At 36.6% G+C, this 16,916-nt stretch overlaps 1 protein-coding gene across 2 annotated transcripts; it reads right to left on the bottom strand.

The window, feature by feature from the left end:
- Positions 1-1,653: 1,653 nt before the first annotated feature.
- Miro (mitochondrial Rho GTPase) lies at positions 1,654-16,001 on the bottom strand. 2 transcript variants are annotated; one of them, XM_074087829.1, is made up of 12 exons: positions 15,549-16,001; positions 15,259-15,467; positions 15,022-15,174; positions 14,672-14,803; positions 14,405-14,601; positions 14,135-14,324; positions 12,441-12,576; positions 11,074-11,204; positions 7,445-7,672; positions 6,852-7,045; positions 3,751-3,789; positions 1,654-2,683 (listed from the first exon to the last, which is right to left on the bottom strand). In XM_074087829.1, exons 1-12 carry the CDS (start codon positions 15,739-15,741, stop codon positions 2,557-2,559), a joined length of 1,929 nt encoding a protein of 642 aa, XP_073943930.1. In that variant the 5' UTR covers positions 15,742-16,001; the 3' UTR covers positions 1,654-2,556. The 2 variants fall into 2 exon arrangements, with proteins under 2 accessions (XP_073943930.1, XP_073943931.1); XM_074087830.1 differs by lacking the exon at positions 3,751-3,789 and having other exon boundaries at positions 15,549-16,000.
- Between the last annotated feature and the right edge of the window lie 915 nt (positions 16,002-16,916).

Genomic DNA, 16,916 nt, shown 5'->3' with positions numbered 1-16,916 from the left:
CACGTATCCGATCCGATCCGACATGATTGAACGAAAGTGAAGTGAGTGCTAAATCGCCGATCGCGAGTCGCTCGATCCAATAGTTTGGTTGGAGTTGGACGTGTAAACAAAATGCGAATGAAATGCGAATTTTAGAATCAATTAATGAGGGCTATCATTTTTTGTCTCACTAGATGGCGCACTGTTGCGTGAGGTTTTTAAGTATGGCTTCCAAACCCAAGTCTGTTTAAATTACGGGCGTGAAAACAAAGTTTAGATTAAAATCATGTTTAAGACACCATAAAACCGCACCATAAAAATATCGAGCATGCCACAGTGTTGCATAGTCCCCGTTTTGTTCGGAAAAAAGGGAGGACAAAGGATTCCGAAAGACAAAACTGTCTTAAAACACAGACATTCATTGCCCCGGAACGCATATTTGCCATAATTAATTTCAGATATTGCAGAATATTCACAAAATTATTCGAATTATAAATAAACCCGCGTAGCTCACCCAAAAACTATGAGATTTGACATTTCGGAGACTTCACGCTACACTAGCGCCTCTAGTGGCGAATTCATACGCGATAGCCCTCATTGTATTTAGCTCAATAGATGTAACGCGCATGGCGCCACTATCACGTCCTCCATGTTCGTGTGCAATTCGTGTGCGAATGTCAAAATGATTCACCCGCGAATGTGTGAACAGTAGTTTGCGACGGCACTTCGTATATACGAATGTTTGTCCACAGAGTACCTTTTTAGGGTTCCGTAGCCAAAATGGCAAAAACGGAACCCTTATAGTTTCGCCATGTCTGTCTGTCTGTCTGTCCATCTGCGGGTTTGCTCAGGCACTATGAATGCTAGAAAGCTGTAATTGTGCACGAATATATATGTAAACTATGCCGACTAAATGGTACAATAAAAAAAGCTAAACAATTTTTTTTAGAGTAGGTATATACGTAAAGTGGGGGTGTTTTTTTTCTCATCCAGCCTTGTAGTGTGGGGTATCATTGGATAGGTCTTTTAAAACCATTGGAGGGTTGCTAAAAAGATTTTTCGATTCAGTGATTTTTTTGCAAAATATTAAACTTTAAAGTGCAAATTTTCATTAAAAATCGAGCAAAAGAAAGTGTCATAAAATCTCGTGTCTGCGCTATAAGTTATTTTAGGTCAAAGGCCACAAGAATAAGTTTTTCACGATTATCTCGGTTTCTATCCACCACCAGTGATGTTAACATTTATTATAAAAAAAATGAGACAAATTTTGTTTTAAAATTTTTTCATACGCTTGACCGTTTTTGAGATTAGAGCAAAAAGCACGCAGTTAAAATGTTTTAAAATACAATGTATTAACTAATAAACAATACAAATTACTTATTGTTAATGAAATTTCAATGAGTTAATAACTTTATTCAAGGTATTATCATGTATTATTTACTGCGATTCACGGATGACCTTGCATCAGGATGGCAGATCGCTGCGGGCTCTTAACCTTTACCTTTTACTGGTAATACCTGATTCTTTTACCCAGGAAACTACCCAATTGTTCCAAGGAACCTCATATTAGGGTACCTAAGCCGAAAGATATTTTAACTCCTCGGCTCACTTTTTGAAAATCAATAGGAGTTAAGAAAAACTACTGTTTTCAGAGGATCAAAATGAAAACCAATAAACAGGAATAAATAAAATTTTATTTACATCTAAAAGAAAATGAAATACTATGTATTTTAGCTGCAGTAAGCATGTCTTTGGTGTGAGATATTATAAATCAATCATGAAGTTCTAATACTTTTAAATACAATGTTATATGGATCCCCGCCACTGGATCTAATTAAGAAATACCTTATGCATAGTTGGACTTAAATCATTAATCAGACCTAACCGATTTCTGGTGTAAACGAAACTTTCAGGATTTTTAACCCTTTTCCAGGCCCCGCGAATTAAGATGAACTACCACAAAATAAATCATAGTTTTATGTTGTTTACTTATGAGGGATTAATTTAAAAACCGAATAATGTTTTTAACAAATTCAAATGATTTTGTACCATATTGTATGTTTAGTAAGGTCGAATATTTGTGTACATTTATGTGGTTGCTATATGCACTATGCCTGAAAAAGGGCTAAAAAGATTCTTATGGTGCTAGAACATTTATAGCAGCCAATGTGGGAGCACCATCAGTGAAACCGAATGAAGGTTACATAACATTTAGATTTTAAGTTTATTATTATTAAAAACAAAATTTAACAAACGGTTTCATGAAAAATTAATATGAGGTCCAAAATAATTGTTGTTTTTATTATTTAGTGACAAAGTTATGTACGATAAATCGGCCAAAAGATGGCACTGAGAGGAAGCGTAAATTATTAGAAATGGATGCGGATAGCAAATACTGTGAAGATGACATATCCCATGGTTTTCGTCCATTGAAAATGTCTCTTAGCCCGGTACTCCAGATTATAATTTTTTTTAATTTAAGATGTGACGATGATGTCTACTAGTAGAAGACTTTTGTAATGTCTATCTTTAAGGATCAACTGGATCAGTGGTTGCCTGTAGGGGTTGGCAGTAGAATTATCGTTTTTGAAAGCTAAATATCTTAATCAGCACGAGCCCCATGACCGTGGCCGCGGCGACGCCGATGCCCGCCTTCCACCACGATGAGTTGTCTCCCGCGAAACTCGTGAAGTGCTTCAAGTGTCTGTTGACAAAAAACAACAGAAAATGTAGTTTAAACATATATTCTTTACACAGAGGATTGACTACAGGGGTGCGGTTTATGCGGTGTAATTGTCGACCTGGAATGAACGAAAATAAAACACACACTGATAATTAGTGCCCTAATGTTATTTATACGCAGTACACCTGCATTATTGTTGTAAACTCGAACCAACTGAATCGTTACTCACTGTGGAACCTTTTCGTAGAAAAATCATAGTGACATTGTTGCTTGGCAAGGGAATTTATTATGACACTTACTGTGAGAACGTTCTACGGTGGGTCAGGAATCAAATGGTTCGACTGTACATTCCGGGTTGACAATGAGGGCTAAAAGACAGGCGAAATATCGCTAGATGGCGTTAGTATCGTGAGGATTTTTGACATTAAGTCAAAAAACCTCATGATATTTTTTTTTATTCGACTGGATCTCAAACGAGCAAGTGGGTCTCCTGATGGTAAGAGATCACCACCGCCCATAGCCACCTGCAACACCAGGGGGATTGCAGATGCGTTGCCAACCTAGAGGCCTAAGATGGGATACCTCAAGTGCCAGTAATTTCACCGGCTGTCTTACTCTCCACGCCGAAACACAACAGTGCAAGCACTGCTGCTTCACGGCAGGATTAGCGAGCAAGATGGTGGTAGCAATCCGGGCGGACCTTGCACAAGGTCCTACCACCTGCAATATACTATCGTCATCTAGCAATATTTCGCCTGTCTTTTAGCCGTCATTACTCGCGCGTGCATTACCGCGTCTGGTTACAGCTGCACTATTAAGACTAAGGTACAATTTAATTAGCCTTTATTTCAATCGGAAATATGTCATTTTCAGTTCTTACATGATAAAAAAAAAACGTTGCGTGAGATCTTATCTGGAGTTATAATATATTCGATTCTTCAAATGTAATAATGAAAATCATCACGGCTAATGCAAGTGTTAAAACCCAAGAAGTGGATATATAATAATAAATAATGGATTTGCAATATTTTTGTTTTATTAAGGACTCATGCCTTATGATACTCGTACTTACTCAATGCATAACTTACCTGTGTTTGCTGAATAAAATCCAAGCAGCTTGAAATTGACTGACAAAGACAATTAAAATAACGGTCTGATCAATTAATCGTATTGTCTTTATTTTAAACAATAGATTACAATAGGCAGTAAGAAATTCTAGTAATGATAGGGCATTATATTGCAATAATAATAAAGATACAATATACAGGTTGTTTGGTACATGAACCGTCAAATTTGTATGGGATATTGTTGGGGTTATTTGCTATCTTTTCACCCTCGGACCTTGGGTCCTAAGGGTCAGGGTTTTGGATTTGGAGATATGTTTTTTTTTTTGTTCTTTTCTCAAATTTTCTGAAATCCCGCCTTAAAACGTTCGTAACTTTTTTCATTAATTTATGTAAAAAAAATCGTATTTAATAATAATAACTTCGTAATATTCGTACGTAATACGTAATAATAATAATAATAGTTTTTATTCTAATTGATAGTTTCAAAGGGACCTACGAGATTTTTTATTCCACAAAATTAGTGATTGTGTGAAAAAAATCCAACTTCGAAATTCAATTATTAAAAAACTAAAGACTATTGAGAAGTTATTTTTTAATACTTCTCTAGCTTGTGACCTTTCTAACGATATGCTACACATTGATAAAAAATAAATCTGAATCAAATTACGGGGATATTCCGTCCATAGGGCGGAAATTGTTTGGAATCAGCGAGGAAAGCAACTTTATATTTTTAATGATTGTTTTTTTTTTATGGTTAAACAAATTTAACTTTATTTCATACTTAGCTATGTTTTAGTTTACAAATTTTGTTTGAACTGTTCTCCCGTTCCTAATGCACGCCCGACATCTCTTTCTCACTTGAACAGTTACGGTAGCTAGCCGCATTTCGGCTTCCATTGTAATAAAACCTGCGTCTATCCTTTCAATTAATACCTCTCGCGTGGGAACCTCCGTAACATAAACTAACTCTAAGGCGGGATTTCGGGAAATTTAAGAAAAAATAAAATAAAAATCATCTCCAAAACAGTGACCCTTAGGACCGAAGGTCCAAGTGTGAAAAGATAGCAAATAACAGACTATATACTACTTCATGTGCCGAACATCCATATAGACTCGAAACTACGTACATTCAATCTACATGACTATGAAAATACATTTATTTTCATAAAAATGTATTGTCATGTAGATTGATTGTTATCATTAGAAATGTTTTTTTTTTTCATTTGACAAAAATCATTTCTAAGAATAATTTTACTTGCATGCTCTAAAAAGAAGAAAACAAAGTTTAGGGAACCCAAGCCAGTCAATTTATTACCGCCAACTTGCCATGGTTTAAAAGCTTTGTTGCGATATTTATGAAAAAATCGGTCAAGTGCGAGTGCGAGCGACTCGCGCATGAAGGGTTCCGCACCTCCGTACAATGTTTTAAAAACAAATAGTTCAGTAATAATTTTTTGTAAAAAAATCTAATACAAGCTTTTTTGTTGGCGGTACTTTTTGCCCCTGGTTACCAAAGTAGGTAGTCGTCAAGACGAATCAAATGAGACTAAAACCGATGCGGTCGTGTCGTTTTATTACAGAGTTCCTATGGCCAACATCTAACTTCATCATCAGATCAGCTCTACGTCATAATAATATTGCATTGTCATCGGATTTATACATGCATGCAAAATTTCAGCTCAATCTGTTGAAGATATCCACTTCAAATTTAAGTTGAAATATTAATTCCACCCGAACAAACATAACTACGAGTAGTTACATTATATTACAAGTTAATAAAAACATATCACCAAAATGTGAGCACTACTGTGCAAGTATTTTTAATAAAGAACAATTTTAAATTCTCATCCTCTTTGGCTGTCGCCCTGTCGGAGGCTGAATAGCGCTTTAGACTCTTGCCATACGCCTGCCATAGGCAGAAAAAATTAAAAGTGGCTGAACGCGCTAATTCGGCCGAATGGCGCGTACTTATTATGAATTAGTGAATTAATCTTAACCTGATTTTAAATTTTGACCTTGTAAATAAATAGTGTTACTTAGTATGAATTATAACGGACACTTTTTAATGTAAAAAACATTACATACAGCGGCTGTGAGTGCTTAATTGAAGTTGGCTTTTGTGAAGTGTGTGTAGTGCGTGTCGGAGGTTTGTGGATCATAAATTGTTATTTAGTCTTAATGCTGCACAAAAAATAAACCACGGTCTTAGAGACAATTATTATAATTATCGAAGGTTTTATAAAATAGCACTAATAAAATCGCAAATTAATAAGTAATTAAACATTTAACAACATAGGGTCACGGGCGTTGCCCCTAGCAACTGACGGCCGTCATCTTGGCAGCATGACGACCCCCTTTAATTTGTAACTTTATTTTATTTTTAGTATTTGTTGTTGTAGCGGCCACTGTTACATAATCTGTGAAAATTTCAAGTGCCTAGCTATTACGGCTCAAGAGATAGAGCCCTGTGACAGACAGACAGACAGCGGAGTCTTAGTAATAGGGTTCCGTTGGCACCCTTTGGGTACGAAACCCTAAAAAGTATGTATGAGTATCTATATATTATGGAACAACGAGAAGCTTTTATATCATAATAAATTGTGTAATGTAAAAAATTCGTACCTGAAGTTTATTTTCTTTTTTAGAGTATTTAAGAAACTTGATTTTAGTTTTTTTTTTACTTATAATTTTTCTAAAAATATATATTTGGATTACGTAAGTACAGGTTTAGGTACATGTCGATTCACAAGAGCTAACACGAATGGGTTGAATGATTGAATGAAAGTATCTGTCAAACAAATAAAAATATGAAAATAACATGCATCAGTCAGTTTCCTACGAAAATGTCAAAGTGACATTACTTTCGTTCAATCCATTCGTGCGTGCATCTGTTTAGATTAGTCGAAATATCGACCACAGGTGCCTTGCGAAGGTAGTGGTTGATGTACTGGTAGCAAGCTGGCGCCGGTAGAGCGAGTGGAGCGGTGGCTCTAGGCGCCAGCTGACGAGAATTAGGCAGCAGCTTGAGGCGATCAAAGGGCGCCAAAGATAACTTCACTCTACCCCTACCAAAAGTTGGGGCCAGCACTGCTGGTAGGTTAAAATGAAATGTGTATGCTTACGGAAAGGCGGCCATGGTGGCGAGTTTGACGAACACGTCGTGCCTGTTTTCGCGAATGTGGAAGGCTTGCGGCGGCAGCAGCTGGTACTTGCTGCAAAACACTTCCGGCTGCAGAATGTACTCCTGCCGAGCTAGCAGCGCATCGCATTTGGTGCCCACTATCAACACCGGGATGTGACTTTCGGCGAAGTATTTCTGAAATTTTAACGGCGCTTGTAGTTTGTGTAGCGTAAATGTAAATGTGCGGGGATGGCGGTAGGTAACATTCGTTTCGGCGGCAGAAAATCTGCTGAAACTAGAATTGAACCCGCAACTGGATTCGTGTTCTTTCGTATGGCGGTCGGGATCACGCGGCTACGTGGTGTGCGCATTCTAGCATGCTTTTGCGGAAAGTGTTATTATAAGAGATGATGCTTAAGGTTTAAGTTTTATGAAAACTAAAGACAATACCGATGCAAGTCTAGCGTGATCAATTTTTTTGCGACTTATGCCTCCGTTGTGCTAATAAACGTGGGTTGGAAATGACGTTTACTCAAGCGGTCAAAACGCTCGTATATAGGGGCTACAGGGATCTACACTCTAAGATGCACTTACAATATAAATTCTCGCGATGTACTCGAATGAGCGGGAGGCAGAGACATCATAGACGAGACAGGCGACGTCACAGTTGACCTCGTGGGGCTCCAGCGGGTCTGAGACGCGTGTGATCGGGATCTCCTTTAGCACGAGACTCTTCTCTTGGCCATACACCTGTACAGTGTTAATGCAGCAGTTATCTGTGCAGTCGCCGCCGCCGCGCTCGTGTGTGCTCGGCTTTATTTTCTGAAATGTAACGTCATTTCATTATGGATTCGGTGTATTTGCTGAAGTATTTCCCAGAGTTAAAGAGCGATGCAGATAACAATAGCGCAACCCGAATTCGTAAAGCCAAGTTCACTGCAGTGCATGCTTTATATTTAAAGCGTAATGTTTAGTTAGTTACCGCGTAGGCAATTTATAGTTGACATTGGGTCAGTCACATAAAACTTTACATTTACCTAAATAGAGCCGTGCGTAGATAGATCTAGAACCAGTGTTCGGATCGCTTAGATACTGCCCATTTTAAAGAGTTTTCTGAATGTGAAAAATTGTGATTTTAAATATAGGGAATATGGAACTATGCTATTTTCTGGAATAAAAACTATTCTATGACCTTACCCGGGATTTGTACTATCTGCATACCGAATTTCATCTAAATCGGTTTAGTGGTTAAGACGTGAAGAGGTTACCTACATACATACTTACAAGCTTTCTTTCGCATTTATAATAAATATTAGTGAGATTAACTTTGCTATTTTTCATATCATAATTGAAAAAAATATATATATTCTATTTTGTTAAAAACAAAAAAGTCTTCCTATATAATATACCAAAAGAGGCAGAGGTAAACAACATTCTGTAAGAAACGAAACGTTTATAATATTATTAACTCAAGAAATATTCTGTACATTATTTATAGTTTTTAATCGCCAGTTTGGATCTAAACGTGACCTTTAATCACATACCTACAAATAGTTAACTTTTCACAACAAAAGCACTGCACCAAATTTGATGAAATTTGGAATGGAAAAAAGCTTAAACTTCATAGCAGGAACTACGTGTAGAATAATTTTAAACAGGGAATGAGAGTGGATGAGCCCACGAAACACAGTTATTAAATGTATAAATATAGATCGAATTAATATTATGTAGCAAGTTAAGTATTAATATTGTGTTATTTTGTAAGTACATTACGTATTTATCTACTTACAAAATAAACAAAATTATGACTTCATCTTATTACTTCTTTTATTAATCGTTATCATCAAAATCATCACCATTATTACGACTTCACAAAAAATGTTTAGAACCCCGTCTTCTGTGATCTTCTAGAGTCAAATGTTATCTTGAATGGATTATACAATGCTAAAAGTGGCAATAGCATTATTTGTTGGTTTAAACCCCCCAAAGAAAGTAATAAAATTGACTGTTGGAGAAACTAAGGTTATTTTTATTTCAATCATCATCATAACATAATGTACCTATATTATTTATTTTAATAAAAGGTAACAAATATAGGTAAGAATCATCTTGCCAACGAAAATACAAACTGAAAGAAACAACAACAAATAACAAACAAATAAGTAACAAATTTGGAGTTGAAATAAAAAATACAAAAAGACTCCAAAAACCAATCTTAATCATCTTGCTAGTCTTGCAGCCTGGTGGTTTTTGGAGTCACGTAAACCTTGTCGCGAACCCCTACCGTCGAATAGCGAACCCCTAGGGGTTCGCGTACCCCACTTTGACTAACCCTGGTTTAAACCTACGAATAATAATTCTCTCTCTTTGGGCTCCACAGAAAACCAGCGTTGCTGCGCATAATGTGCGGCAACACATGCTGAGTGGAGACCCTTTTTGGTATCCTGCCGTGTCACCAAGTAACATAGTTTAAGTGCTAGTTTTAATCTTAGTCTTAGGTGGTACTTATGGAGCCAAAATAAATCTTTCTTTCTTTCTTTCTCTAGAAGCGTAACTAAGCCCGAAAAATCATTCCACGGAATACCTACCGCGACGGGCGGGGCTTAAAATACCCACCGCGCATCGCGCCAGTTCGGCCGTAAAGCTTGAGTTGTGCAACTGCATCGATTTTCGAATTTCGTGGTAGCCCCCCTGATTCTCACTTTTTTCGAGTCGTCTACCATAGACAAACTAAGAACCGTGTTTAGTTTAGAATTAGAATGGTTTTACGGCCAGATTATTACAATATGCTAAAAAAAAAAATTACTAAACTTATTGCAAAGTAATTTGATATAAATTAAAAATATAAAAATAACGAAGTTTCATGAAGCGTGGCAAATTTTTATGGTGTAAAATTAGGTTATAGCTAAGTGCAGCAGGTTTGCAGGTGGTCGGACCTTGTGCAAGGTCCGCCCGGATTGCTACCACCATCATGCTTGCTAATCCTGCCGTGAAGCAGCAGTGCTTGCACTGTTGTGTTTCGGCGTGGAGAGTAAGACAGTCGGTGAAATTACTGGCACTAGAGGTATCCCATCTTAGGCCTCTAGTTTAGCAATGCATCTGCAATCCCCCTGCTGTTGCAGGTGTCTATGGCCGGTGGTGATCTCTTACCATCAGGAGACCCACTTGCTCGTTTGCCATCCAGTCGATTAAAAAAAAAGTTTTAAAGATGTAAATAAAACGTTAGCTGATTTGAAACCTCTTTAGTTTGAAATGACGAACCTACTAACTTTTTAAAACTAGTCATAACTCCCTTGGGGAGGAAAACTATACGTAAAAGTATAAATCCCGCGGCAACAATTGAGGCCATTGCCCAGGCATGGAATAACGTCATTGACGAGCAAGTGTGATGAAAAATAATAAGTTCGTTTATTTTACCGCTTTTAAATTTACCGATAACCCTCACCTGTAGCAATTGCGGGCATTGCGGCCTATTGAAACAAGGTTGTAAAGGCGTTCGTTAAAGAAAGTAATTTAATATAACACAGTGCCTACGCAGTAACTTAACAATTTGTTAGCGAATCCGAGTTCAAATATTTGTACAATCAGTAGTTTTAATGTGATTTAATTTTTTGAAGCATTATATCTCTGTTGGAAAAAATAAAAAAAAAGTTTCCGCCTTACAAAGTTACATAACCATCATATGTCATTTGAACCATGTTAGAAAAAATAGAGTACACACAAAAGTATACAAAAAATACTCATTCGTTTTAAATCGTAGAACTCGTAGAGGGTAGGGAGGGGACAAAAGAAAATTGAAATCCTACTAATATTATACTTAAATGCGAATGTTTGTAAGTCTGTTTGTTTGTTTATTTGTTACTGCATCACGTCTAAGCCGCTGAACCGATTTAGATGAAATTCGGTATACAGATAGTTTGAGTGATTTTTATCCCGGGAAATTGCATATTTCCCCCGGGATAGCGATAAAAGAATTCGATGCGGACAGAGTCGCGGGTAACAGGCTAGTATTTTATAATGTAGGTATTACGCTGTTGAGTCACAATCAATGCATTTTGATGACATAATCGTAAATCACCCACAGTGACAATAAACAACACATTTATCAAACAATCGTATAATTATCATATCTAAATCGAATCGCGCGCAACTCGTTCGTTAAAATGCATGCAGTTAGCAGCAGGGAAATTATAAAAGTATAGGTTCAAAGTATGAGATGTCACCTTCTGGGCTATGCCAAGGAAGCTTCTGCAAATGGACGTCTTCCCGCAGGACCTCGGCCCGATCACGTGGCACTGGTACACGTTGCGGCTCGACTGCTTCTTAGCAATATCCACCTTCTTCTCACGAGTTACTGAAATTATTATAAAAGGGGAATTTAAATAAGTTTTTAATTTTGTATCTATGGAAACTCTTGATTGCACATAACAACAACAAAAATTAACTTTATGCCTGATAAATAATATCTTTCAACTAACGTAGTTATGAGATTAGAACTTAATTTTTCTTTCGACGGTGACTATTAACAGTCGGATCTGCAATTATTGTGCCAAAGTCAAATATACTGTTTTATATTGACTTTGACGTAATAATCCGAAAATGGTCAAATTGTAGATCCGACTCTGTTAATAGTCACCATCGCTTTGTTGTATATTTTTCTTCTCAATATTTACATATTTACAACGTTTACATACTAGACGAGCTAGAAACACATTAGTTATGCCAAGTTTTAACTCTGGATGTTACACAACATCCGGTGTCTGGTGCCGACTTGCCGATACACTCGCGGTCGATATTCCTAAACTGCAATTTGTAGGGTACAGTACTGTAGTATGTACAATACAACATACTTAAGTTATGTATACTTACTACATTGTTACCACGGTTGTTCCTACTAGCAAGTTCTTTGTTTAAATTTATTTTGGTGATATTCAAGTATCATGAAATGATGTATTGTCTCTTACAAGTGACCCTGAGATATGTCAAGCGATTGACAGTTTGGAATTTAAATTAGTTACAGACACGCGCGATAATCCGGTTACAACGTCTAAAAATTGAGTAATAGAATAGTAGTATCAATCAATATTATTGTTAGTGTGTCCATGCTTGGCATTCCGTAACACGTCATCATATTGAAATGTTGCCAATAATATGTTGACATGTGCTGCCTAAAATCAATATTGATGTAACTCTGTTTTTATGAGGACTTGCTTTGAAACAGTAATATGAAGATAAATATGAGCATTGTCATTTCGCACTTTTTTGAAAGTTTGTGAGAATGTCATGCATGTTTGTTACTTTTCAGGCAAAAAATTTAGAATTTTTATGAAATTTAGTTTGCAAACCTGGATTTACACATGAAAAAGCATAGCAATAAAAAATAATCATAAACAAAGTCGTGGGAACCAGCTACTAAATAGTAAGATTGAAGTTCCTACTTCCATAAATTGGAGTTGAAGCAGAAAAAACACAGCAGGCATATTAAATAAATACTTGTCACAAAATATAAGAATTTACATTTGTAAGTATACAAATATCAATTTCGTGTTTTAAAATGTAGTACTTATCCCTAAATAAATAAAGCCCTTACTATGTATAGCCGCTTTTTGTGACTCATTTTCTAGGAAGTTAAAGCCTAGGTATGCTAAATAGGCACTTGTATTCTGTAGATCCAGTAGTGTCATTAGAGTCCATCGACACATCCAGCCTTGCAGAGTTAGGTATCCCTGGAAAGAAACAGTGTTTTAACAACTGAAATCATTTAGTAATTAATTGCAAACAATATCCATTTGCAGAACAATAACGAAATAATTGAAAACATACTACATGGAGTATGACTAGATCGCAAAATGACCACATTGCATAAGGGCTGCATCGCAAATGTGCTTCATCGTAAAAAGCCTAAATCGCTAAATGACGGGATCCTAGTACGTCTAGATCGTAAAATGGCCACTTCGCGTAGCGGCTACATCGCAAATGTGCTTCATCGCAGAATGCCGGAATTGCTATATGACTACATCATGATTTGACTAGGTAGTAAAATGGACTACATCTCTAAAAATGACTTGATCCATATAATGACGACATAGGTCCGGCGTGCTGCAGGCGACGCCACACAGTTCGTATGGAAGGATTAGGGTGCCCAGCGACCGATACTTCCTTAGTAATGTCTGAGGCCACTAAACGTGGATTAATACGAGACATACGCAAAATATTACGATTGACGACAGAAATAGTGCAACGCGGTCGACAGTGGCGTAGCTACCAAGGGGCTAGGCGGGGCAGTGCCCCGGGGCCCTCAAGCTCAGGGGGCCCTCGAAATTCTGCTTTATAGCTGATGATAAAGTTGCTTAGCATTTTTAAAGTATTTGTATATATGATGTTTTTACTTCAAAAAAACCTTACCAGTTTTAATAGCAGTGGGCCCCATTTTTTTATTTGCCCCAGGGCCCTAGGTTACCTAGCTACGCCACTGGCGGTCGACCACGTATTTTCTTATTAACTATACATTTTGTAGTCTTTAAACACTTAAGTAACTAGGTTACTGCTGATCTGGAAATACCAAATTGCTCCGAAAGTTCCCTGTGAGTAGGCCCTTGCTTATGGCCTGCAGCAACAGCTTTTCACTGATGGTCATCCAAGTTTTTTGAACTACAAGTCTTTGGCATATTCAGATTGTTAATATACAATAGTATGTTTGATTATTGTAATGATAAATGTACATTAACTCATGAGTAAACAAAATTGGCGATTTTGAAAAATATAAGAATATAAATGTAAAAAAAATGTGTGGCCAGGTTTTCTCATTAGTTGCACAAAGAGTCTAAATCATGCATGGTACCTGATGTTTTAATTAAAACCAACTTAATTTACTATATAAAAAAGTTTAGGTAAAAAAACGTAAAGGTGATATCTTTTTGGCCAGTACTGTAACACTTAAGGTTCTATATTACACCATATCATACTATGATTGTAACAGCAAGGTGTCAGGCAAAAATATATTATTTGTATTGAAAAGTATGAGACTATGCCCACTAGCATGTTTCCTAACCAACTGTCGCCATCACTTCTCATGTTCCTGACACTTTCCTATAACGGTCATGGCCATGGCATGCTATGGTGTAGTGAGTAGAGACCTATAACTGAATTTTGAATTAAATAAATTAATTGTTCACTTTCGTTTAATAATAGATATGGTAAGTAGAGTATCACATATGTACCAAAATACATTCTTTCTTAAGTTCTTTGATTAAGAAAGTACCAAACAATGGGAGTTACACCAACCTTTTCATTAGTAGGTACAGTATATCGCAAATTGTGCCAAGGAATCCGCGGGCAACTGGAGAATACATTTTTCAATTCTGTGGGATTGAGCATGCCATCCTTGTCCTGGTCATACTTTTCAAACACTTGTGTCAGAAACTGTTGGCCTTTGTATGATAGTTCTGACGAACAGCCTGCAGGTACCTTAATGCTGCAGAAAATATCATGATATATTTTAAATAAAACAGATCAGTTGCATAATCAGATTAAAAAAAAGAAGATAGATCTTACTTTGCATATAAGTAACTGTGCATTAATTCTAAAGACTCATCATATCCAAACTTGCGGAGTACTGTCCATGTTGTTTCATTTCTTCCCCTTTGAATAAACAAACAGTGCAAAAAAATGAATCCCTTTAATGTGATGCAATCATTCTCTATACCTCCTGCTATGTTTTGCGCAATTACGGATTTTACTTCATCTAAAACCTAGAAAAGAAAAAAAAAAGGTTTGTATATCTGAACATAGACAACCAAATTATTTTTTATGACCATTTACCTGTAATTGAAGAGGAGTATCAAAGCATTTTTTTTGGAAAATAGTTATTTCATAGTCATCCATAAGTCCATCTCCATCCAGGTCACAGATCCTAAATATTCTTGAAAGAGCTTTTTTACATTTTTCCGTCAACTAGAAAACAAGAAAACAGTTGTTGGCAATGAAAGTGGTAGTTGACCTGTTCTAGATGTATGTGGCTGTTATATTAGTAATTGAACTAAAAATAAAATGACATTGGTTTCAGTCAGCTTTGTAAAAATTGTGAAACAAGTTAATGAAGTTAAATGAAAGAATTGCATTTCTGTTTTAAAGTATAAAAGAGGTCAACAGAGTTGAAAATAATTCCTTACCTCTTGTTCATCAATACAATATATGGGTGTGATAGGGTGCAGTACAGCCTTCTGTGCATTATAAAACATTTCCGAGACATTTGTCAATGTTTTTGCAGAGCATTCTATGCATCGGTCCACTTCTGGATATTCTTCTGCTATATCCCAAATATTCTGTACAACACAACATAAACAGATAGTAAAAATGTTTATGATGTAATAAATATGAAAATTTATAAGACAAGGATTATAACTTACATCAATCACAGAGTAGTCAATCAAGTCTATCTTGTTTCCAACTAGAATTACAGGTTTCCTGTGGTCGTCTGGGCAGTTTTCCCTCACAAAAGGCAACCAATATGAGGCAATTTTATTCAGAGTTTCTTGTTTTTCAACGGAAAATACTATGCATATTACATGAGCTTTTTCAATCTCTTCTGCGACTTGTTCTAATGATTGTTCTGCCACTAAAAATGTAATGTTTCCTTTTTATTCTACTCTTAAATTTCTGGATCAATTATTGTAGTTACAAGGGCTTTAGTACTTACTGCAGATGTCCACAATATTGGTTGGCACTTGCTCCGGGGTAACATCAGCAGGAATAGTGATTTCTTCAGCTTTAGGCGGCACATGATCTGAAAACTCTTCAGTCACCAAAGAAAGAATTAGTGAAGTTTTGCCTACTCCAGGTTCTCCGAGAAGAAGAATACGAACTGTGCGCGAGACAGACTCGAATACCATCGTGACAAATGCTATTATACATTAAAGGTCATCTTCACTAGCTAAACTTGATGTTAAGTAATATTATGTAAACAATATTTTAATTTATTTTATCCCGACCGGAACCACAATCTGACCTTTCAGGATCTTTTGACTTTAACCAACCACAGATAAAACAGTCACAAAACCAAAATCAGAATGCCACCGTCCGTGCAGCAGGGCTACTACGAATCCCGTAACTCGAAGTTCGCGTCGTGCGGTGCGGTCCCTTTGACACTTACACTCAAAGAGTAGTATAATATACGGGGGAAAAGAGAGCCCTCTCTCATCTCATTCATGCAGACTGTTTTGAAGCGCCGTCTGCATTTCCTAACTAGTACCATTGATGTATATATCCATCCATACGTATAGCTATTAATAGTCACAGGTATTCTTTTACTTTACTGGATTTGCTTCCCAGCTCAAACCACATAAAAACTAAAAACAGGGCTGCAAAGAGAAGTGAGACCGCTTGAATTCAGTCTTCTTAAGTTTAAACCAGCCTCAATTTTCCGTTTGCAGCACTGTCTTTACTTTTTATGTGGACGATGTGCACGAGTTGGTTTGCATCCTATCTTAAAAACCGGATACAATACGTCGAGGTTGAGCATTACAACTTTACGACTGGAATGATTACAAAAACAAGATCATTTAAAGCAGAAATAAACAAATCAATACCACAGGGAAGCGTTTTGGGGTGTCTATTATTTTTAATATATATAAATGAGCTACCTAATGTGATAGATTCGCCAAGCATCCTGTTTGCGGACGATATATCTATAGTTTTTCCATGCTCATCCAGCCTGACGGCGAATAATAACTTAGAATGCATCCTTAATACAGTCATTTCCTGGTTAAGTGATCATAACTTAGAACTAAACCTAAAGAAAACCAAAATTATGCAATTTCGACCTCACCAAAAGCAACCATTAAAAATAGATTTTTGTTACAATAATTCAATATTAGACACTGTAGACCATTTTCCATTATTAGGCTTGAATATAGATACACATATAAACTGGAAAAATCACATACAACAAATTGCTAGTAAATTGAATAGGTTTACTTACGCGCTGTACGAATTGAAAAGAACTACCGACACTAAAACTGCAACCTCCGCCTATTATGCGTACGCACACGCTTGGCTGCGGTATGGG

The sequence above is a fragment of the Choristoneura fumiferana genome, chromosome 5, assembly GCF_025370935.1.
Source record: "Choristoneura fumiferana chromosome 5, NRCan_CFum_1, whole genome shotgun sequence".
Lineage (NCBI taxonomy): Eukaryota > Metazoa > Arthropoda > Insecta > Lepidoptera > Tortricidae > Choristoneura > Choristoneura fumiferana.
The sequence above is the reverse complement of the archived record's forward strand: the minus strand, read 5'-3'. Positions and strand labels throughout refer to the sequence as shown.